The sequence below is a fragment of the Lepisosteus oculatus genome, chromosome 9 (assembly GCF_040954835.1).
Source record: "Lepisosteus oculatus isolate fLepOcu1 chromosome 9, fLepOcu1.hap2, whole genome shotgun sequence".
Taxonomy (NCBI): domain Eukaryota; kingdom Metazoa; phylum Chordata; class Actinopteri; order Semionotiformes; family Lepisosteidae; genus Lepisosteus; species Lepisosteus oculatus.
In genome coordinates this window covers 35,788,095-35,813,809 of record NC_090704.1, presented here as the reverse complement: position 1 = coordinate 35,813,809, position 25,715 = coordinate 35,788,095, and the positions used below count along the sequence as shown (strand labels likewise).

At 40.6% G+C, this 25,715-nt stretch overlaps 1 protein-coding gene across 6 annotated transcripts in view; it reads right to left on the bottom strand.

Annotated features, from left to right (window-relative positions):
- Positions 1-25,715, bottom strand: part of LOC102691747 (caskin-2) — a 122,636-nt gene that overhangs the window by 40,184 nt on the left and 56,737 nt on the right. For all 6 annotated transcript variants that reach the window (XM_015356449.2, XM_015356448.2, XM_015356452.2 and 3 more), the window contains 4 exons: positions 24,755-24,806; positions 7,489-7,586; positions 5,271-5,416; positions 3,117-3,212 (listed from right to left, as the gene is read on the bottom strand). In XM_015356449.2, the coding sequence (XP_015211935.1) occupies positions 3,117-3,212; positions 5,271-5,416; positions 7,489-7,586; positions 24,755-24,806 (392 nt within the window). The remainder of the gene's footprint in view (positions 1-3,116; positions 3,213-5,270; positions 5,417-7,488; positions 7,587-24,754; positions 24,807-25,715) is intronic.

Sequence of the window (25,715 nt, the reverse complement as noted above, 5' to 3'; positions counted from 1 at the left end):
TCTGGACATATTAAATACCACAGTGGGTCAGCGAACATGTGCCAACGTCTAAAGATATCCCTAACAACTGCAATTAAAATAAACCACGCTGTCAGATCCTACGTGCTTTCTTGCTCGTAAAGGCCAATAAAATGAGCAAGAGGAAATCAGACTTTGTAACACTAGCCTTTTGATCTCACAAATTTCAAAAACACATTTCTTAAAGGATCACAGCAAAAGCAGAAGGCAGAATGCAAAGGAACATGCTGCACTTTCCATAAACTCAATTTTCCCAAGGGAAAGCAATTCCTGCAACCTTGTTTCCTCTTCGTAAAAACCATTACACATCTAGTTCAGGTGGGTAGCTGTGTCAGCATGCGCAGGCTGCAAAGTAACACGTAATAGGTTTATTCCATGCTGAAAAGAGAAGAAAGAAAACACAATGTTTGTATTCTTTCTCCTCTTTTCAGTATTGGAATAAACCTACTACTTGTTCCATTACACATCTATACTTGTTTGGCCTCCATTATTTGTCCACGATTGGAAAGGTGTTGAAAATATGCTGTTTTCATTTAGACACAGACAAGACTGAGCATGTGATGGGTCTGAGAACAGTCATGCATGATACTGGAAAAAACACTAAGTCATTCAGGTTTTCTGTGCTTCCAGTGCCTCCTGGTACTGTAGCAGGAATGGCCACTCTTGGTCCAGCAGGTCCTATAAATCTACCATAAATCATCAATGCGAATTTCTGTGTTATTTGCCCTGCTGGCTTATGATTTCAAGAACACAAAGACATACGGAAAATTACAAATTAGAAAAGGCCATATGGCCTATCTTGTTTATTTGTCTGCCAGGAGGTTCTGGGTGCAAGAATCTCATCAAGCTGTTTCTTAAGGGGTCCCTGGGGGTATGCGCTTCAACAGCAGGGCTGGGCAGTTGGATCAATAAACCTGTGACCTTAATGTGCAACAAATAAATATACAATGTAGTCTTAATGCTCTGAACCACTTTGATTTGTGTTTTGTGTTGGCTTTAGCCTGGGCTTAAAATAGCAAGGAAGGAGACTGAACACAGCACTGACTGAATCTGCGATTGTATTCACTTCTATACCCTCCTCTGGTCTCAATTCAGTTCTATCCATATGCTGTAGACTTTCACATAAGTTGTCACCTCCCAGAATGTAGCTTTTAATGTTGTAATATAATTATGTAATTACAATTTCTTAACAGCTTTGTTGTATATTCTCACATTCCTTGGATAAATGTTCTACATTCTGGGAAATGGTAACTTGCAATTTTATTCTCGGCAAATCCATTTATAAAACATCATTGTTAGTCATCTGCAAATCAGACTGTTTCTGTGAAAATATAATCAATTGTTTAGCAGACACCTTCTCTCCAAATGACTTTGCCAAGACTAGCCATTAAACTTAAGCACCAGACTACTCTGCCAACCAAGTAGCTTCTGTTTTTGATTTTTCTTGTAATCATGAGCCAGAATTCTAATGCACTGAGCAGCTTTATTTCTGGAACACAGCTAGAAACCAAACTAGCAAGATGACCTTTGCCACCCTCTTGTTTGTATTCTTTCTTGTGTTCTTATACTTCTGGGAATTGTTTGTTTGTAGTTCTAGGTGAACTTTGAAGGAGATAAATGGCAAAGCCCTTTGAATTGAAAACCATGTCAAACCTATAGGAAAGTATAGGAAAGTCTGGTAAACCAGGGTTATTGACATAGTAAAATCTCTGGTGGAGTTCTTCAGAGCACCATGCCTAGTTGCCCGTCTGTGTCCTTATAACAGCAAACATTCATGATCAATACCATTGACAGCTGGCAAAGAACGACTAGCTTGTCAATCTGACACGTTTAAGGCCACAATGGGATTTCAGAAAGAACATTAAATAAAAATGTGCTTTCCAAATAATTAATCCATTTGCAATAAAGAAATGACTGATTCTACAAAACCAGACTGCAGGATGGCTGGTGTCTGTTGTGCTTCCAAATGAATCCGAAAGCTCACAGTTCACCAGCTAAAGTTCACGACAGAGGCCTGACGGAAGATGGAAAGGCTCTCGTTATCGCAGCCTTTGTCTCAGGAAGACTGGGAGAACAATGGAGCCCATCCCTCGACCTCAGGCTTTGTTTGAGCAGCTGTCACAGACGGTGAGGATGAACCCAGGTCAGAGAAGACGCCACATCCCCAGCAAATTTCCCCCAGACCCCTTTTCTCCTCCCGTCAACACTGGTCATGGAATCAATCACCTGCTTTGTTGATCACACACAGCTAAACACACAGGACTACTGCTGAAGCACTGTACTGTGTCAGGCTTACTGTGATATGAACCCTAAAAGCTACTGTTTCTTTTTTCCAGGACGTGTTGTTCTACATACAATAAAAGTTGTATGCTAAATTATCCACCTTCTTTCTTTTCTGCTAGGTTTGACAGTAAGTCATCTAAAAATGGCTAATGAAAAAACAAATTGGGGGCCCTAATCAAAATATATAAACGCGTGCAGCAGCTCTTGTAACTCCCTGTGCAACACCACAGAGTGAAGCCCTATCTTATGACATCAGCTGATACCTCGGTTTCTTTTAAGGTCTGGCTGATGAGATCTTTGGAACAATTGACTACTGACTACCAAAGGGGCTAGATGAGCCGAGAGACCTCCTCTCCTTTTGCATCATGGCTGTTTACGTATGAGTCTTAACAGTGCCAATTTATTTTTCTAATACAGTTCAGCATTTCTCATAATCAGCACTGAAGCAGACCATACTTATTAACTGAATATTACACATGTCTAATAATAACAGTACTGGGTATGGGCAAGTGCAATCAATTATAGGAGCTTGGAGTGATTGCGGAAGATGTAAATCTGCAGGTTTTTGTTAGTGTGTAGTATTGCGACTATGTACAGGTTGATGTCCTCTTTTTACGTTATATTTATTTTTAATGTGATATTTACTTGTACTGTTAATATATTTTGATGAGCTTCTTGTGTGTAAAACATAGCTGCAGGGGTGTAAAATTTCTGGGAAATCAGGAAAGTATTATCGTATCATATACTGTATAGGAATGTTAAATATGCACGATCAGGCCGCTGGCACTTAAGAGATCTGATAAAACTCAGCTCACCTTCAGCCTGCCAAACTCACAGGCGAGATCCAGGGGCGTTTTTTTGGCTTTGTTGACGATGCAAGGGTTGGACTGGTGCTGCAGCAGCATCTCAGACTGCAAGAGAGAGCAGGGGCAGAGGAGTGTTGACACATGCCATTAACAAAAATATTAACACACGCAAGCCAGGGTTGTGTGAATCACAGAAGCCAAGCCAGACACCTAGACCATTCTGAGACCCCACTCTAAAGATACAATGCTTAGCAAAAAAACAACAACAAATACTCTGTAAAAGGTGAAAATGCCAGTGAAACATTCTCTGCAAATAAAGAAACAACAATCGTACATTCCACTTATCACTACAAATGAGAATTTCTTTATTAAAAACTCTCCAAGAGTATTTTTTTGTAACAAAGATCTGCACCTCTAACAATGTATTGTATTACTTAATTGCATGACTGTGAAATAATACTGACGTATATCAAAACAGCAGTTTCCAAAATATTTCTTAATACTATGTTTCTTACACTTTTCTTAAGAGAAACCAGGCTGTTGAAGAACAGCTTTTACTCTTTTTTAAAACAAGACCCAAATTCAGTCTGAAACTTCAAGTCACCTACCAAACAAACAGAGTCTTCGATGGTGGTTCTCCACTACATAGATATAACCAACTTTGGGCAAACAGAATGTCCACTCAAAAGATATACAGTAACTAGAATTTGCAATTGATGGGAGGGGGGAGATTTAGTCAAATCTAGACCTTGATCTCTAACATTAGTTGTAAAAACAACATATCTGACATCATTGATTAGATTCAAGTGTGTAAAATCATGTATTTCCTTGTCTATAATCTGCCTCTTTAACCTCTATAAGCCATTTGATACTGTGCTCTAGTCTGGCCTCATTCCAGCCATGCCTGCATTGTGCTTGTTAAGGACCTTTTCTGAAAATCCCCACGTGTGTGACAGGATTCCAGCACAGACCCCCTTTAACAGATGCAGCTTCAGTATGGGGCACTGGGATTAGACGGAGGGGAGTCTTCTGTGGTTGAGAAAGCTCCGTTTGGTGAATCACAAGCAATCTGATCTCTTTGCTCCTCCTGAGCTCTGCAATTAACACCAGCTAAGGAGCTTGGGTATATTCCACGGTACTCCACTAGTGTACACCCAAACGCACTACACCACAAGCCAACAGACCCCAGCCCTGCAAGCCTTCAAGCCCTTACAGTTAATTATAAAGGACTGAGACCTTCTGGCTACCCCAAGGTTAAAAACTTTGCTGCTTAATGGGATGCCATCTCTCCTGTGTATTTTCGTAATTAGAGTCTTTAATCTTATTCCCAAAATTTAAGGATCCCATTATCATTCAATTAAAAAAAATGATGCAGCTTAATCAGGTATTGTTATATATAGATCAGGCTTCAAAGTTCTAGTATGAGCTAATGAGGTTTTGGGAGCTGTGCAAGGCTGGGCTTCAGTTGTTATTGGAAAAGAGATCTCTAAGAATAAGCATGAGAACCACAACACCTGAAGACCAGTGGTTGGCACTCATCCCTCTGAAATAAGACCATTATTTATTATTATTATTGCCTAATACCAATGCTTTGTCATGATAAGAGCCAGCATGCCTTGGCTGTAGTAAAGTGTACTGACAGAACAGGTCTGTCACACATGACTATTAATCCGTGCTGCAATACTTCTGTTTTTCTGCCATGGATAAATACTTTTTTAAAAAGCAACCTGTTAGCTACAATAGTGACCTCCTGTGGTTCAGCCAATTCTTTGGTTCAGCACAGGCAAGTTCTTCAGGGTCCTGGACTAGAGAGCTCCAATCTGTCAACTTTTTAGGGATTCATGACACTCCAGTAAAAGTCAGCAATGCCGGTGAAAACTGAAATCACGCAACGCATTGGCTGCGGGACTTCTCACACACAAGAAAGGAAGGATTCCTGAAAGATGCCCCCAAGACGCATGTGGGAATTAAGGAATCTGGGCCTCAGATTCTGCCTGATTTCTGCACAGATTCTGTCGCAGAAGTCAGAATAGTGGGGATGAAACAGAGTACTGCTGAACTGCACATTAAAGAGGTTCAAGTTGCATGCTGGCACACTGCACTGAGAGACTCTTACCTGCAAGCAGGGGCCCTCAATAAGACAGTGCTGTTGTATATACCTACCACTTCATAGTGTCCATACTGGGCAGCCAGGTGCAAGGGGATCTGCCCATCCTGCGACGGCATGTTAACAGAGCCCCCAGCACGCAGCAGCATGAAAACAGAGTCGGCCTTCCCTTGCCAGGCAGCATAGTGTAGCGGCCTCATTCCTGTGGGACAGCAAAGACACATATTCAGCCCCGCCAGCCCTGCCCCGCCCTGCGTTAATGACGAGCTGACCACAGGGTCTGGCCACTCAGGGCAACACTGTGCCAGTGGCATGTGACCACAGAAACCCCTCTCACTCACTGAGAATCACAGCCTGCCAACAGCCCAGTCTAATGCTTTTCAAAGACACGGCTGACGTTTGGTGGGAAAACAAGATGGAGTAGTTAATGAGGTCTGAGCTGGCTCTATTTGAAGGCTCTGTTTTTCAGCATCTATTTCTGACAGATGACCTTTGAGGCCGTAACTGATGTCTGTCAAGCTGTCTGCTTTTTCACGAATGCTGACGCAAAGTTTTACCACATGTCTGAAAGTAGATGGATTGCTGTGCATTTAAGGTTGTCCTGATAAAATTCTTCCAGATGATCCCTATTTTAGAGCAAGGAGTAGTTATCCAAATGAAACCAATTCCATAACATGAGAACAGGGCAGAGAAATTTAGGCAATTTATAGAATTAGTCATCAGGATATGGTTGCAATTGAGTGTTGAATCATTTTTTCAGGTTTAATAAACGTGCTGCCTAATCATGCACTAGAAGGTAGACGGATCAATAACAAAAAAACAGGAGTCCTTTATCTAAAAACAGTAGAATCAAAAGAAAAATTCCCACTATAATTAATAATAAATTTTTTTAAAATGATAAAACTGAACTTTTACAAAAGCACACCTTTAAAAAAAACTTTTATGAAGCACGCCTTCAAGTCCTGGTTGATTAAGGCATCAAACTTTCAGAGAACAGACACAAAATATATCTAACAAATATTCATTATGACTTTTACAAGTCTCTTAAGGAAGGGACGATGGCACAGTGGTGAGCATTTCTGCCTTGCAGTGCTGGGGCCCTCGGATCTGTGAGGAGTTTGTATGTTCTCCCCATGTTTGTGTGGATTTCCTCCAGGTGCTCTGGTTTCCTTTGTGCAGTAAGACATACTGGGAAAACTGGGCCTGGCTTGAGTGTGTGCATGTTTCTATCTGTCTGTGTGCCCTGAAATGGACTGGCATCCCCTCCAGAGTGTATCCTAAATTGTGCCTGTTGCTCGCCGGGAGAGGCTCCGACCCTGTACTGGATAAAGTCCCCTGAAAATTGATGGATGGATAAGTCTCTTTAAAGAAAACAACTTTTGTTATTATTTATTAATCATTGTATGAATTTCTATTAATTTAAAATTGTGAAAGTCAGTTTAACAAAGACAGATTTGGCATTATTACTTATTCATTTGATGTAGTTTTAGACAACCTGGTTATATCTAACTTCTGGACTGTTTAGGGTTATGAGAGCTCAAGGCGTCTAAATCCCGAGGAAGATAGTGTCATGAAGAACACAGAATAACCTGACCTTAATCCCCCAACTGAGTAATAAGTTGTATCCTGTGAAATGGCACCATAGGAAGACATTTCCAATATAAAAGGTAGCCCCAGCCTCCTAGGTCACTTGGTTACTTCTATGGCACAGATGAGTGAGATGGTCTGTGAAACAACTGCTACTGTAGTTCCTACTGTTCTAATACTCTTTCAAAAGGTACAGTTCAAACTGGTATCTGGCTCAATAATAAAACTGCCCCTGATTCTTAAAGGAATTCATTTTCTAAAATGTATTTGCTTGGGTGCTCCTTACATTTGCACCCGTTTATACAGCTGGATATTTTGTGGGAACAATTCAGGTCAAGCATTTTGCTCAAGGTCACAACAGCAGTGTCTCACCTGGGATTTGAATCCACAACCTTCCTGTTAGGAATCCAGAACCCTAACCATTGCTCCACACTGCTTCCCAGGTAGACATGTGTCATTGCTTTTTAAAATGGACCTGGCAAAAAACCCTCTCTTTCATTTTTATAAGACGTTAGCCACAGTATCTTATAGTGTGTGGATTAAGCGCAATCTGAACAGTTTTGAATTGCCAGAGGTTCAGCTCTTTAATGTAACTGATGGGCTGTGTGGCCTTTCCTGATCTTTACGTTGGTATTATTTCACTGTGTCCTGTATGATGTGGCTCTCCGGCAGGAGATCTGGTCTCACCATTGCTGTCCTTGATGTCCACTGTGGCCTGGGCCTCCAGGAGCAGTGAGATGAGGTCAGTGGTGCCGGTGAGGGCTGCATGGTGCAGTGCTGAAAACCTGTGGGTTTTGGAGAGATGGGAGAGAAAAGGGTGAGACCTGGGCTCATGGATAAGGAGCTGCCTTCCATGCTCCATGATTTTGATGGCCAGTATGGGATCACTGCAATGCTGTGGATCAGGGAAAAAGCATCATATCATCAGTTCAGCCGAGAAGACAGGAACTCGGAATTAAAGTATTAAATGCATTGAGTGTAAAATTATAAATAGTTAAGGGGTGGCTTGTAGATTTCTCTTCCTCTTTCAAAAGTTTTTTCTGGCCCCCTGTATCTTATATAGGCTATAGGCTACTTCAATTTAGGACTGCAAAGCATGGCTTTTTATGGTCAAAAACTGCACAATTGGGGCTTCTCATGAAATAATGAGGGGTATCTGGAACATAGTGTCATTGGGGCAACATACAAAAGGTATCAGACACCATTTTTCTTAGAATATGTTAATCAACATATGCCAAAACCGTTTTCAGAATAACTATAAGGACACAAAATTCAGTTGGAGGGCTCTATATAGTTCTAGAGGCTCCCATTACAATTACCAAGAAAATAATGTTTCTGTTTGTGAATTTTTTTTTCTTTGTGGATTTTATTTTGAGAGATATGAAAAGGTGTGGACAAATGTGAATCTTGATTTTCTGAAATTCCGTTATGACAAACTCCGACATGTCTGAGAAATGATGATGACACAGTAACATCTTTAGAATTGTTTTACGATCATTCTGTTTCATGATGATTTTTGTTCCCATTTTATCTGGGGGTGTGAATAAATAAAGCTTATTCCGGAAAACAAACCCACAATAATTTGCAATGACCTCCTTTTACATTCTCATGCAAATGTGTCAAATAGCCCTAGATATTATTAACCATTGAAGCTCGTCATTCAAGAACAAAAAAAAACAAATCTGACTGGTATATTTTCTTAATAATTAAATGCACATGGTGACCTATTGTAAATTCAAAAACTGATGGTAAATACCCATAATTGGTTAATTAACACTGGTATTACAGTTTAAAGCCACCTCCTAACACAATGTCTTAGTACCAGTACCAATGTCAGTGCCAGTCAAGTTGCTAACCTGTATTTACTTTTGCATTGTCATCTATACAGACCACAATGACCTGCAAGCAAACCTGCATAAAGCTTCCTACCTCAATTCCCACCACCATCTTCCCTTTTAAAGGAGACAAACACATATAGAAACAGTATATTCTTTTCAGGGAAGAGGCTCCATATGGTGAATGACTGTTGAGAACAAGTGCTGTAGCATTTAACACGGCTACTATAATGTTATTCATGCCCAAACTGTGCACATTTCTTACAGACAGTTCTTCGCGTTATGAGACGTGTTTTGTTAACCTCTTTCTGGGAAGGAATCTGTCACTCCTGGATAAATGAAAAACCATAAATACTACAAAAAAGCATTGTATTGGTCTGAGCACACCAATTATTGTGTCTATGCTGAATTACAGCATCACCTCACCTTTTCAAACAAAGCCAAAAGGCACACGAATCTCCCTAAAATATTGTAAATATTTTTTTTATATATTCCAGACAGAGTAAATTGAACATCCATACTTGCTGAAATAACATTCCTGGGGATTTTAAAACTGACTACCGGATATTGTACCCTGTCTGGTTCCAATGCTCTTAAAACCTGGTCTACTATGGAGGGCTTCATTCAGATATGGTAAAGGCATTAAAATTCTTCTGACTCTGTTTTCACATCTTCACTTAAGTCATGTTCTGACAACATATTATGGTAACATAAACTAAGAAATTTTCAGCCATTGTGTTTTGTCTGTTAAACCTTCATACAAAAACAGCTGGCCCTTGATATACGAATCCATTTCTTCTGGGCTGAATCCCCTCCCTTCCTCCAATCCAGCAATCATTTTTCACATTTCATAAAAAGGAGATTTTAACATCTAAGGGTGATGGCATATGGCTACTGTATATAGCCAATGGAAGGAGAGAACTAGAAATAATGTAAAATTTAAGACTGGGCATCAAGACCCAACATGAAAAGCGTTAATCATGAAACGCCACTAAGGGATCTTAACTGAACTTTATGTTTTTAAACTATCTTGACAGATACGATTCCTTTTTCTAACCGGGTTGTTTTTGGGTCACTGAAAATGCTGACTTCTTGCCTTCTCTTCTAAAAACAGCAGATTGGCGCATCAAAAGCACACTGGGCCCATAACCCAGAGTGTGATGAATCAAAACCACCCTCTTGCATAGTGCTCATTTGGGTTCTGGGCGTTTGGAACAAGTTATCCAGCTATGTTGTTGAAGCCAATGTAACAGTTTCTTTCCAGAAACAGCTGAATAAGATTCTTGGATGAATTAACTGATCACCACCAAATGAGCTAGATTGGCCAAATTGTCTATTCTGATTTGTAACATTTATGATGTTCTTTTTGCAAGATTATAAAATTCAATATCACAGCTCGGAATTATGATGAGTCTCCTATGCTACAGGACTCAGGAATCACAAAGCAGTAAATAGAAAAGCCTCTATATGCTTTTAAAAACAAAATCAAAAGTCAATTATGCACAAAATAATAAGAAACGGGAGAATTATTATTTTCAAAACAAGCTTTAGACATTACACAGTTTTATTAATATGATAAGAAATTACAACCTGTCATAAAAAGCCTATGCTTTTAAAAAGCCTATGATTTTTATGACTACTCATATTAATTACCAAATTACGATCTTTGAGCATCTCGGTGACTTTCACAGAGATCTCTTTCATTGGCACACAGTAGCAAAAGAGCTTCTCCTACGTACATCAGATTAAGGGCACTTCAAAAAAGAAGCTTCTTCAAATCAGACGGCTGAGCTGCAGATATGGATTCTGAAGAGGGGCTATAATGGTAACATTACCAAAGGGACACATTCGCTGCTTTGAATGCTCTGTTACACAACCTTTTGGAGGAAGATAAGAATTCTGGTTGAGTACTAGAGACGTTCATGAGACATCCCCCTTTAAAGACTCGCAGGTCTCATATTAGACCGCTCAGACTCTCTCTATGACAGCTAACAAGCAAATGTTTGTAGGAGCAAAAGACAAGACAGGGCTCTCAGGGTATCTTTTGCATCAATTAAGACGAATACTCAGGTAACACGCCATGCTTAACCCCTCTTTCCTGGAGTTTAATTAAGAAAGAGCTGTCTTGAGAAGCTTACATGCTGATTACAGGCAAGCCTAATGTGAACCAAGTGTACAGTACATCTGTTCTCTCTGGCTTTTCCTTAATGTGTTTTTGGGATGTTTTTTGAGGTTTTTAACCTCAATTTATTTTTAAACTTTACAACTGCTAGAAACCATGAGGACTAGCAGACTGATAATGGGTAGATGGCCACCTGCCTGACTGCTCTTTTTCACTGTAAAAATAAAATCACCAGAACTCATGGGAATGTATATTTTTGGACTATTTATGGTAACAACTGTTTAACTGTTCAAGCAGTGGTAACTGAATTCATAGTTTTGGTAAGTCCAGAGCACTGACAGAGAACTGCTGTGTTTTATCTTGGTGGAGTCAGAACTTCCTGCCCTCTTACAGCTCCTCTACTGCATCAACAAAATTCTTCCACTTCGCAGATCACAACCTGTCCATCTAGTCCTTAAACTGCACCTGTGACCACCAGGGCAGAGAAGCCCTGCAGCTGGATTCATTCAGTCCAAGGTCATACTTCAGATCCACTGTGACCTCTGGTCCCTGTCTAGCAGCTTCTCCGGGATTCATTTGACCTTTATCCCCAGGTATAAAGGTGTGAACGAAACAAGGGCCAATGGAGGGCACAAGAGGACATGATGAAGAAATGAATTTAGGTATTGGGACAGGAGAATGGAGGTAGCAGAGTGGGGCAGTGGTAAGCATTAATGACTTGCAGCGCTAGGGTACTGGGTTCAATGGCAGACCTGGGGTACTATCTGCGTGAAGTTTGTATGTCCCCGTGTTCATGTGCATTTCCTGTGAGTGCTCTGGTTCCTCACACAGTCCAAAGATGTATTACTGGTTTAATTGATTCTTGGGGAAACTGACCCTGGCATGAGTGCGTGCATCTCTGTCTGTCTGTCCTGTGATAGTCTGGCGTCTCGTCAGGGGGTTGTCTTGCACTGGCTCTGCCTATCCCCATGGCCCTGAACTGGATGAAGCAGTTCGAGAAGGAATGGATGAACTGGAGGATGGGTGGGTAGGTTGTGGATCCCTGGAGCAAACTACCCAGTCATGCTGTTGAATAAGCCTGGCTTCTAATTGGAAAGTTCCACTGGGAGTGCTCTCCGTACACGAACCAAGCCTTTGTCCTAGTCTCTGAGAAGACTGCCAGCCAGTACGGTCAGGGCGCCGGGCTGCGCTGTGCCTGGCAGGGCTGCAGAGACGGGCAGGCCTGCTCCTGCCTCACAGCATGTCGCCCATGTGACTCACACAGCTCTCCCACTCCACCTGCTCTCCCGGGCTCCTGCTGACTCAGTGACTGCGCCGACACTCACCGCAATGGCATGACAGCCTCCATGGCTTTGCACAGACAGGCTTTCTAATTACAGTACATGTCAATGGCCAACTCATGCCAACACATGTACTGTACAACCATCCTCACTCCCTCACAACGCAGAGTACACTAACGCTCAGCTCACATTAATACTAAAATTAACTGAAGGTGGTGGGCAATAAAAAGACAGCTCCTGTGATTGTCCAATGCCACACAAATGGGAATTCAATTCAAACGGCTGCACTACTGAACTACTGAAGACCTAAGACCCACAAAAACAAATACAGAGATACTGCCCTCTATAAAAATGTAAAGATTATATTGTCCAAGACATAACAGCTCATTATACTAAATCATTAGAAACTATAATAAAGAATAAATTGAACCATACATCTCCATACAGTAGCTATGGAATTCTTGAACTATTAAATTGTACAGGAAGACCTTCCTGAATGAATCTCTTTGACCATATCAGACAAAATTTAAAAATAAATGGATCAAGGCTATGATCACCCCGCAATTTTATAAAACTTTCCTATTTCTTATGCACAGATACATTTGGAATAACCACATGAAGGGTGTAAAATACTGTCAGTATGATTTTCATTGTTTAGCTCTAGTGCTTTTTTTTAGAAAACTAAATAAACTGCAGCTAGCTGTCCAAAGATATTCATTTTATATTTCTTTTCTAAGCCTGGACTTTGAGGACTTTTAATAGTTGTATCAGGTCTCTTCCTAAACTCCTCTGTTCAAGACTCGGTGACATGGTGACCAAAACTGTACATTATATTCTAATTCACATGTTCATCTCCAAATTCTACATTAGTGCATTGTATAAATTTAACACAACATTCATTTAATCCAATTCCACATCACTATATAGCCTACCATTTTGTTTGTCTTACTGTATATTGCTTTCCACCATTGTCTAAAAGATGTAAAGGATGTGTCAATACAAACACACAAGCCTTTTTCATAAATTGCTTTTTCCAGCCCAGTGTTAGAAATCAGTTTGTTTTTTAATACTTGCATGCAAAACCTTGCATTAAAGATCTTCTGCAAGATGTTTGCCCAGTGTTGAATTTTATCTAAATCTTTTTTTTTTATATCATTTGCTTCTAACAGCGTATGCTGATCCTCCTAATTTTGTATCATCTGGAAACTTGATTAGTTTACTAAATATATCAGCATCTAGAATATTTCAATCAATTGTCGGAACAAAATGTTCCACAGATATCCGAGGGAGTATTGCAGTGTAACCTGCAGAAGCGACAGAGACGCTAGCAGACAAAAGTACACAGAGCTGAAAATCAACAGTTTTACAAGGCTGCTCCCTCCACTTTCACTCTCCCACAGAGCTGTTCTGGTGAGTCCACAGCTGAATATATTCCACTACCTGATTATTTCTTCACAGAATATTTAATTTTGCTCCCACCTTGCAATACCTTTATCTTTACTGAACAAAGCACCTACCGCCCACTTTAAAGGCAAAAATTACCTTCACGCATCAGTCCAGAACATAACCCCTGGGGAAAACCTGTAGATATTGTATCTGCTGAACACAAAGCAAAGGCAAATCTAACTGCTATCTAATCAAGGGCACTCTTTCCTATTTGTAAGTAACCCAATACTGAACAGTCATTGCCTATGTCATCCTTCTTTAAACTCAGATGTTTTTCAAGAAATGAGAACAAAAGTATAAGGGTAAATTTTTGAAGTATTCCAAAAAATGTCTATATACAGAGTAATGTTTATAACTATATACAAAGTATTAGTATGTACATACAGCTAAACATATCTTCCCAATATGCAGCATAAATAAAATGGAACAAGCCAAGACATTATGGTGGGTTGTTCTGCTTTCCGGTTCATGGGGGTGATAAAGCCATGACTGAACACTAGGAAGTACCATATTGTCCCTTTCTGCATTTCATGTCCTTAACAGCCGATTTCATTTTCAGATACTTCACATGAAACTGAACTAACATCTTAAGTGAGACAGAAGTAATTTTAAGGAAATGAACAAAGCAACAAACAGCATCCACTCCCACTCCTCACCAAAAATACTCATTAGTCCCTGAATAGCTTTCTAACTGAGGTCTAAAAATAAGTCTCAGACTCATGATACAATTCAGCCCATGTAGTCAGTTTGGTAGTTAGAAGTTAATTAATACAATGATATCACCCATTTGTTTATTGAGAGGCATCAGAGTACCAGTTTCAACATCATGACTGGGGGTGTTCTTGGTTTTCAGAACACTTCCATGTAGTTTCCACGTGGGCCCTCCGGTTTGTGTTTTACTGTTTAATCTGAAATAAGCATCTGCACTCTGTTATACAGCTGCGTATTTTACTGGAGCAGTCTGTGAAGTACCATGTGCTGCCTCCATGATGAGAGACTGACATGTTAGAAACTCACTGTAGACAGATTTAAAAGTTAGTATTCACCCAATATAATAAAGAGCACATACTGTACTGTAGGTTTGGGTTTAGAATAAGAAGTTTGAGCTTGAACCAAAAGAACTGCGACTCTTCTGGGCTCAGCATTTCAATCATCAGGACCACTGTGGTGTTCCCTAAAAGTGAGAGGGTCACACAACTCCAATATCACTGGAGGGATTTTGTAAACTAGGAGGAGCACAAATACAGTATAAGCAATTTACTGTATATTAACTGTACACACTATACATGCACAGGGATAATGCACAGTGCCAGCCTTCTTTCAAGATACTGCTTCACAATGGCAAGTGTTTAAAAAAGCAAACACTGCAAAAGCAGCTTTAGGCCTCTAGGTTAAATCAAATCCCACCTGCAAATAAATGGCAAATACATGGTTAAAAGGCACAGGCTCTGAGCATTAAAACTCCCTTTCATACCCTGACAGTTTATTTACAGTGAGAGCATCTGAATTACCTAAAATACTAATTGGAATTATTTGGTTGATGTTTTTCGATGGGAGTTAGAATGAAAACAAGAATAAAAATTGAAAAACAGTTCATCAGCACTCTGTCTGAAGAAATGAAAGAATCTGAGTCACCTCCCTTCCTCAGGCTTTGGTACTAAATTCCCACACAATCTTCCTTCATCAAAATACCATGAATTCATGAGCCCTTTATTTTAAAAGATAGAAAACAGCTGTGGAACTTACTCAGAGGTAGGTGCTTCCTAATCAAGTGCAGCATTTTTCTTCTTTCAGTTCTAGTGCTTGTGAAACATTTATCTTGTTGAGGAGCTCGGACACACATTTGCATTTTTCTCTTATGTAAGTATTAGCTTGTAAAATGAACTGGGAAGCTGGGCCTATGGCGTGGCAATGCGCTAAGAGACACTGCTTAATAAAGTTTGAATAACAAAGAACTGTTGAATAACCCCCCCCTCCCAAAAAACATTGCATTACCCCAAAAACCAGGAAACACGACAGTATCAGGTGGGTCGATTTTGTCAGCTTATCTTATAGCAGATTTTGAGAGCTCTGTTCATGGCTTCAATTCAGCTGCTTTTAGCTCCACAGCACGAAAAGATCTTTTTCATTACGGTAATGCAAAGGAAACAAAAATCACCGCATTTCAGTTAAATCTCCAAAACACTTAATGTCTGCAGTTAAAAGCCAGTCAGACAGGAAATACAGATGTCTTAATTACTGGAATACAGGCATGCCAAACAACAAAACAGAAGAAAAACTACAAGTTCTAAGCCAGTTGAATCATTTCAGCTTGAGATTTAAATATTATTGTGATTTTGATGTTTTCTTTTCTTTTTTCCTTTGATGCATTTAACTAGCATTAAGTGACAGGACCAAATGTGAAAGGATGCCGCAGGAATTCAAAGCAATACAGCAGTCATTTCCCCACTCGATTGCAAAACGGAAACAGCTTGACAAGTGATACACAAGGCATCAAATCCTCCCTCAACCAAGGTTTTTTCCTCCGTTGAACAATTGGTTCAGTGCAGTTTTGTTGGACAATTCTCAGGGATGCTTGTCATGAAAGGCGCTCTATAAGCTGAGGGGCATGGAAGGTCCACAGGTGGAATCATGGGAACTGGAGCCACAGCAGGCCAGGATGGAAGTGTGAGGCTGGCTGTACAATCCCCCCTCTGTCTGTTCCCCTTCCCCTCTCCAGCCCAGCCTTGGCAGGTCTCCGGCCCCATGAAAGGGCTCACTGTTTGGAGAACAGAGGTCTCCCTGGGCCTCCTCCCACTCAGAGGTCCGCGAGCCCCTGCCACGCAGAGGGGGGGCTGTGAATAGGGAGCCCTGAATAGCAGAGCGCCCTGGAATTCGAACACTCGCAGGGAGTTCAATGGCAACGCACAAAAGGGCCTGAGCAGACTACCCTGACGTCACAAGCAATCGGGAGAAACTAGGACCTGGGCCCAGGAAAAAGTCCACATTCTTGGACATTTTCAGCACATAACGGGAGCAACGGGCACTCCCTCTGCTCAGCAACGGGCTATTAACCTACCACCGCATCAAGCTCAGCTGAGCATCATCCCATCAGTGAGGCCAGCAATGTGGAACTGGAGATTCCCACTTAGGGAATCCCTAGGTTTCTACTACCAGGAAACAGGAACCAGCATAAGTTTTTTGGAGACTCCAGAAAAAAAAACGCCCTGTGGACAGAGGTACAGTACACAGATTAGATTGATATGCAGTATGTACAATACTAATTACCAATGTACAATATCTGAGCTTATTCTGATAATGAACCGTAGACATATCACCCTGCAACTCGCTACTGATAACCCACTGAAGCTCAGCAGGTGTGAGCCTGGGTACCTGGATGGGAGACCTCCTGGGAAAAACTAAGGTTGCTGCTGGAAGAGGTGTAAATGGGGCCAGGAGGGGCGATCACCCTCCAGTCTTTGTGGGTCCTAACGCTCCAGTTCAGTGATTGGGACACTATAAAAGGCGCCGTCCTTTGGATGAGACATAAAACCTAGGTCCTGACTCTCTGTGGTCACTAAAAATCCCAGGGTGTTTCTTGAACAGAGTAGGGGTGTCGCCCTGGCTTCCTGGCCAAATTTCCCATTGGCCTTTACCTCCTAATAATCCCCCTCTATTAATTGGCTTCATCACTCTGTTCTCCTCTCCACCGATAGCTGATGTGTGGTGAGAGTAAGGGCACATTTTGGCTGCTGTCGCATCAACCGGGTGAATGCTGCATACTGGTAGTGGTGGAGGGGAGTCCCCATTACCTGTAAAGTGCTTTGAGTGGAGTGTTTATAAAATTGCCATATAAGTGCCGTACAATATGACTTACAATGTAATGTAATGCCGCACTTTCCGCTACTGGAGTCTTCCAACATCTGTTAGTTTTCTCGACTATCAAACCAGGGACTACAGGAAATGAGCAGAGAAGACATCCCTTTGGCATGGGGCACAGTCATAGTTTAAAGGTGCTTAATACTCAGGCAACAAAACACTAATAACTGCCAAATAACAGTGTCTATGCTTAGTGTAGACAGAAGTCCAGAAAAAAGGACTCAGAACATATAAACAAAGGTATGTAAACATTATGTGAAAATGTAGCAGTGCTACAAGTAAGGGCAACAGAACAAAGCAAAAATGGTTGGTGTGTTTGTCACAGAAAGAAAATAAATTGGCTGTTGAAAAGCTACAGAAAGCCCTGCTTAACACTTAGTTTTTAGGCTCTTGGACAGACAACAGTTGGTCCCATCTCCCACACACTGCATTCTCAATTCAAACTGCAGCATTCTGTCTGGTTTTCCATGGAAACGCACTGGACTTCAGTCCAAAGAGTTAGAAAACACAACGTTCTTTTGGTCTGAGGGAAGAAATGGAAATAAAAGTTGCTTTGGGAACACGGACTGAACACTTTTTTTGAGAAAAGCTATTCTGAGGTCTGAGAGCTCAAAGTGAGCTAAAATGTGACAATTAGCAGACCACATTTTTCTATAACCAAGAGCTCTGAGGGACAAAAGGGGTACCCCCAGTTGAATGATGATGTATTACCCATTCACTGTGGTGAGTAATCATTTTCATTTCATAATCTATGATACAAACTGCACATGATGTATCACTATGATACATGACCACGTACAGCTCCAGGCAGTGTCAGCTGGCACAGGCCTTGTAAGCTGTTCCTGAGCCATGACTCAGTGTTTTATTGCATGAGAAATCATCCACTGGAATCCACTCAGGACTTACAAATGGCAGTATGTTTCAATGTTGGAAGAGGAAATCCATACTTGTGAAAACTGCAGGTACTAAGGATTTTAAGTACTCTGAAGGATTAGTTTATCTTTAGTTGAACAAAGAAAACAATCTAAGCTTTATAGAGACAGCTCATTAAGCACACGCATTTATTTACACATTAAACAGCGAGTAGATAGGTTTGTTGACTGTCTAAGATATATTAGCATTCCAAAAATTCTGAGGTCAAGTCATTTGATATAATAAAAATGCCAGTTTTATTGCCAATAAATAACTCTTCAACATTAAACTGGTTAAGAGGCATCATCTTTTAAAGTCTGTCATTGCATATTTTGGGTAAAGAAGATTTCCTGCTTCCCATTGAGAATAATGGTGGACTGTTTGTAAGAGAACTTGTCAGGACAATAAGATGTTCTACTTCGCAAATCAGCACCAGCACTGTGATAGACAGGCTTAGTCCTGGAAGGCTGGGAGTCATGACGCAGACCAAGGATAACCACATCCATCTACTGAATTAATTTCAGACTATGCCATGAGAAATCCCAGAAAGACTTTACCCATGCATCAGTAGAATGAACAATGGTACTGTAGCTCCAGACCTGTACATGAAAATGATTCATTTGCTCGGAGGTAATTCAGGGGTAACATGTTAATGTCTAAGAGATGTAATTTCTATCTTTTGTGGGCCGCAGAACATCTGTGGTAATGGTAGGGGGAGTGGTAAAAGATTGTATTCACTGATAAATGTTGCTTTGGTGTTCACACAGCTTAATACTATCAACAGAATACAACCACAACTGGTCAACTTTCACCTGCTGGCTGCAGCTGCACAAAAGCAGAACATCCCACAGCAGTCTGTCCAGAGGCTGATCAGGTCTTTGCATCAGTACTGCCAGAATTTTGTTAATGTTCAGGATGGTCAATCCCCAACACCGACAGTAAGGTGTTTTATTTTGACAGAGTTTCATGGTTCATACTTAAAACGTCTTTGATCTGTAGTATTCTTCCTTGAAATGATTATTTAAATTGTGGTATTGTTGCATGTTATTATTACGGCATTATGTTATACTGTGGTATTATTACTTTCTTTGGTTTAATTTGATATCCTTGTTTAAAGTATTTGATTAAATGCATACCATGTTTGTTTTTCTCTTGTGTGCAGGTTTATATTTTCACATGCACAAGATATTATTTGCATTTTTAAATATAATGCTCTATTCTTCCTTCATCAGATAAATGTAGAAACTTCTCCTTCCTTGGATGTGACATCAATCCATCCCAGGACCAACAAAGGAAATCCAGGGAAAATATGGGATGAACATGCAAACTACACAAACAGGTGCCTGAGGCTTCGTTCGAACCCAGAACACTGGAGCTGTAAGGCTGCAAAGCTACAGTACCAACCCACCATGTTCCCATAAATATGCCACTCCTAATCCTATTTGAGAAGCTATCTCTGTTAAAATGTACTTAAACCCTCATCATTACCCCTGGACAGCTACAGTATGATGAGCCATAAATATATATATTTTTTTAATCCAAACACCTCAACAGGAAAATAAAGTATTCCAAAACATAATGACAAAAGAAAAGTTGGGACAGCCCTGCAGAATGCCTTGGGAAATACACTGGAGCTCTAATCCAAATCAAATTCAAGGAGTTAAAGAGGGTGGAGCAGTCAGGTTCTAGTTCAGAAAAAAAAACATTTTTACAGAACCTGGCAAAATGTCTATTTTAAATGAGGTGTCGATAGTAAAACTGGTTTTACTAGCCTGTTTGAACACAATCTTAGGCTAGTTACTGTTCAGCTTTCCTCTGTTAATTAGATGAAGTCTCTGCTAAACGAAATAGAAAGATTGAGTCATTCAAACCTGCACTCAGGAGCAGGAGGGAAACTTCAGGACTAGTTTAAATGGCTCTGAAAGGACCACCACGACTTTGTTTCAGTGGAACAAGCTTATTAAAAATCCTCTTAAAGGCTAGGTGGTAAAAAATTACTAATTAACAGATGAACAAGATGATTCCAACAAATTTAGTCAGATTTCACGAACTCTAGCAAGGTTCCCAAAGCGGATCGTGACGTATTTTTATCCAATAGTAACAGTATTTCCTCAGATCAACAACAGACACATTAAGGGCACCCATCATAAAAGTCAAGGGGTACAGTCCAACTTCACACAGCAGTTCCAATACCTGTGATTCCAACCTCAAAGTGCTGTATAACCCCCTGCACCAGGCTCTTTTTCAAGATCACTTTATTGGCCAGATGCAATTTCTTATATTAGGAATTTGTCTTTTCGTATACCCTAACTTGCTCTCCATGAGACACACAGACAGGGGGAGAAGCTTGGGGTCAGAGCCCAGGGTCAGCCATTTGTACGGCGCCCCTGGAGCAGTTGGGGTTAAGGGCCTTGCTCAGGGGCCTTGCCAGCCGCGGGATATGAACTGGCAACCTTCCAGCCACAGGCACAGATCCTTTGCCACAGAGCCACCGCATTGCCCTAACAGGCAAGCAAAGCCACCAGGCACAAGCATGTGTTTACCAAGCTCAAAATGTAGCAGGAGCACAGTTACAGTTAATGTAACATGCCATTATTGGCATTTTAATTCTTTTTTATAAATTGCCATTATACTGATGGCAATCATAATACCTTAAATGGGATAACCAGTTCCTTGGAAATTCGGGAGCCTAGTGCTTTCCGAAGCATAGGGATTCTAAACTGCCACTGGCAGCACTCCTCACTGATTAAATGCTTTGGAAACACTTGTGAAGCTGTCAGTGCAGATCTGTACCCAGCAATGGTGTTGAGCTGAGGATAAAAAAGGTGTGCTTACTAGGCAGGTCAGATTGTAGTGCATTGAGTTTGCAAGAGGAATGAGTGCCAGGGACACTGATGAATTATAAAAGTACTATGCTCCTGCCTGTTGCCCCTTAGGAAGCTATTAGATATGGAAAGCACTGCACATAAAAGGAGAAATCATCAGTGAAATAAGTTAAAGTTCAGCCATCTACAGTACTACAGTATGTTAGATTATCTTTTATTGCCACACACCACATTGGTGGAATTTGCTATCGGTACAGCAAGAACACAGATCAGACATACATACAACATATACAGTACAAATTTAAATAGGAAAGAAGACAGACAAACATCATCACACACAGTACATATGTAAACAACTTTCTGTGCAGCAGCATAAACTATACAATGGAATTCAGAGTTCAACGTGAATTCAGAGTTCATATGGCAGTGGGAAAGAAGCTGAGGTTGAAGCAGGCAGTCTTTGAGAGGAAGGATTTGAAACGTATTCCAGAAGGGAGAAGCTGAAAGAGATGATGAGCTGGGTGAGAGGGGTCTGAGATGACTATGTCTAGTCATAGTTTTCAATTTTATATTGGTTTCTCATTTAAAGTAGTAAAGAGTCACATATGAGATTTTTATTCCTCCCTTAGGCTTAGATTTGGAAACAGTTGGGAAACATGTGGAAGTGTTGCCCAAAATAGCTTTGATTTAAGGAAGACAGGCTGTGTTCCCTTGAATTAGAAATACAAAGTGATTATTAATCATAATGATGATAATGAAGAACTTCCCAGCATGGGGTAAAATAGCCAGGCTCTTAGGCTTACACTCTAAAAAATGCCAGGTCAGACGACAGCGCCCAAGCTGATCTGTCCCCTCTTGAGTTTAAGGAATCAGAACAACCCTAACTGATTTGGATCAACATCAAGAACAATTAGGGCTGGACAGTGTGCACTGAAGGACACAACCTGCTCATCAGTCCTTCCAAAGTATACTTTCAGATGTGGGAAGAAACAGCAAGAACTGAAGATGTCAAAATTTGGAGCCTACACAGAAAAGCCCAGCCCTGAATATGACAAGTGCATGTATGGTACTGTACAGTCGACTGACACCCTCATTATTCATTCAATGCTAGCTTGAGTGACATTGACAGAAAGAGTATGGGAAGACAAGACCAAGCACAAATGGAGAAGACAATAACACAGCAGCAGCTTGTGACTACTAACTTGGTCATCATGCATGTCCCAATTTAGCTGGTTTTACTAATTCCAGATACTTGTGTCATGAGGCACAGAAATGTCGTGAGAAAACTGCAGCATATCGTATGTTTGGGTGGGGGTTCATTTTAATATCAACAGAGCTCTAGAGAACAATGCCTTTACTGTCAGCCTTTAACACTGAATGCAGAAAAGCAACTGTCCAGTTTGGTGGATTCGTCATCTCTGCAAATTGACTGAGACTGCCGACCTAAAGTCAAAAGCAGGGCATTCTGTGGCTTGCAAGGCAAAGATGTGATCGCATTTCATTTGCTGTCTTTTTATTCCATCAAAGCCGTCAAGCATGTGCCTGGGAGCAAGATGTTAACTTTTCTTTCCTTGGATACACACGTTATAACGGAATGGGGAGGGGGGGGGGGGGGGGGGGGGAGACTGGAAACCGTGTACCCAGTAATGAGAGATAAAAAGACCCAGTCAGCATTTTTATTCTGTACAAGGGGGAAAGCACAGTGCCTTGGGGTTAGAATAACACAGCTTCCTGCTCCTGCTTTAACACCAATTTGTCTACACACACAATTTCCTACCTGCTCCCTCCTGTTCCCCAATTATATTTCCAACTCTTCTTAACCAGATCAGAAGTGTCTGAAGAATCAGGCTCTGTTTGGCAGTTGATGAAAGATTACCGTGCATGCTAGGAATGTCAGAGGAGTGGTGTGAATGGCAACATTATAATCTAAACTGCACAAGATCCCCTCTTTTGGGCTTGACACTTCAGTTTGCCCATTTTAGATCTGCAAGATCCCCTGGTGGAGCACGCCACTCTCTCTTTGTGGAGAAATCAGAGGCAGCTTCTAGCCAGAAAAAAAACAGAAAGTAAAATTCTGGCAGCCATATGGATGTGAATATGAATCACATTAACATTTATCCTTTTTAAGTGAATGCATGTTTCCCAGACTCACATCTCAGTAATTCATGACTTGAAACTGCCCAGGAAGGCATAGTACTGCTGTCTGACAGCCTTGTCATTACAAGGGTCTCAGCACAAAGAGCACGAGGCTTGCAAGCACTAACAGATAAGCAGTGCTTTCTTTCTTAGTGAAGCAGCATGCAGTGGAGTAAACAGGATTTGTTCACAGCAATGCAGACCTGAACTCCTTCAAATATTCCTTATATATTAAAGGAATTAATACAAAGAAATGTATCAATTTATTAAAGGAATAAATCAAAGAATTATATTGTGTCAGTATAAACGGACTAAATCTTAACAAACTACGTATGTGTAACGCCATGATTGCTGTAACAAGTTATGAGTGTGCAACAGATGTGATGAATAATGTTTTGTGATGTATCAAAATGTACAAAAGTGCTGTGTGTCCATAAAAAAATTACCCTAGGGAATAATAACATTTATCTTATCCCCCCCACTGCCCATTCTAAACTGGTACCTGCACTGAAGTGGAGAGCTGATATTCCAGTTGGAGTCACTGCGGTATATTTTTTGTGATTGAATAGATGAAAGGCACTATATAAGAGCTGCCAGGTGGTGTTCTTCTAGAATCTATATTAAAAGACTCCTAACAAGCTAACTTTAATAAGCTACTCAACTGGACCTAACTAATGAAAACAACTTAATGTAGGACACTGTCCTTGTGACAAAACAATGCTTTAAAGATAATACAGTACATCCTCTATCTATGAATCCATTTACCCAGGATGCCTTATTAGATTGGATATTTTCATATGCTATGATAAATGAAGTCATTTACTCCCCTCACCTGGCAGTGAAGTTGCTATTTAGTATTTACTATAAAATCCTTGAGTCAGGTCTCCTTGCAGTCTCCTGTGTTAAAGACTACAAAGTTTCAGTTATTTGGATTCGCCAGTGCAGGACAAAAGACTCAGTTCATAGATAATGACAAGAGCACAAATTGGGAGTTCTCCTTTGTTAGTACTGCAGCACCAAGAGGAAGGGCTCTGTGATTACAGCTCAGACACAACAAGAGGAAGGCAGATGCAGCTCACAGCCAGACACTGCAGTATCACAATGGCAGGACACCTCCGCTACAAGGTTTCCAAGCAAGGCTCACAGGTCACAGGTGTTTCATTCAGAAGCCTGACAGAAAAGTTCACATGTTCACACTATGACATTGACATTTTCTTTTACAGTACACACCTGCAGTTGTAAAAACAGAGAGACCATCTGCTAATGACATCTTTGTCTTTCATCTCCTGCACCACTAATAATGGGAGGTTTGACCTCTAAAACAGGTACTTTGAGAATCCAGCCTTTCATTTTTGTTTAAGAAGAACATATCACAGACTGAGCCAGGAGAAATGAAACTAACACTTTGCAGCTAGAAAGGTTAAAATCATAGTTCTCTAAAAGGCATTCAGACATTCCTTTAGAACAGGCATGTAGGATGAGATGATATACTGCAGCAGCTAGGTACAGTATAATTCAGAGAGTATGTTGTGGACTCACCCATCAGAATCTTGGTAATTGACGTTCAGTCTCTTTGTGGAGCCCAGCAACTCTGGAAAAACACAACATGGGGAAAGGGTTACTACTGCAGATATGACAAAGCCCAGCACAGCCATAAAAATACAGAGTGGAGTCAATGGCAATTTTTAATGGCAAAATCATGTGTAGTTACAGATCTTGAGTAAGAGTGTTTCACAAAGAAATAAGAAACAGGGCTTTTTAAGAGAAAGAGAAGGTGCACTGCACTGAGAAAGAGAAGGTGGCCACTACATTTAGCTCACCCAGATTTTCAAAATGTAAAATACAAAGGGATCAGCTACTTTTTTTAGAAATGCACTAATAAAAGAGTAAAAAGAGTTTGGGACATCAGAGCTCGGCTTTCTGGTATCTTTATCTTATTAAGGCCCCAAAAAGCCTTGAAACTGCATCTAAAACAAAAAGAAACAATGCTGCTAAATTACAGATATCTGGACCAAAACATTTTGAAAACTTCAATGAGCTAGTACAACAATTTATTTTCTTACGACAATGGGGATTTTTACATTCTTTTATTCAGTTTTGTCATTTAAAATAAAAAAAACTCTAAAAAAATGTTTGCATGGTGGTATGTTAAGACAATGCACAGTCATTGTTTAGGACTGGGTCTGCTTCAGCACTCAGTGACTGTATAGGGTCATGTTTTTCTTAAATAAGAAAAGTGATTTGCACGGGTTTTATAACACTGACAAATAATTTTACACTGTAATATGTTCATTATCATGATCAATGCATACATTTTAACTTTAGTAAAAAACACATGGTTTCAAAGTTATTCCGACTCCTTTATTCAAAGTAGTGGAAGGATGGAAGCACAATGGAAGCACTTTTACATGGTCATTTAGAGGCGAGTCCTAGAACTTATCACTGAATGTGCGGAACGGAAGACCACCCACAAAGCCAGATACACACCTGAGGATTCTGG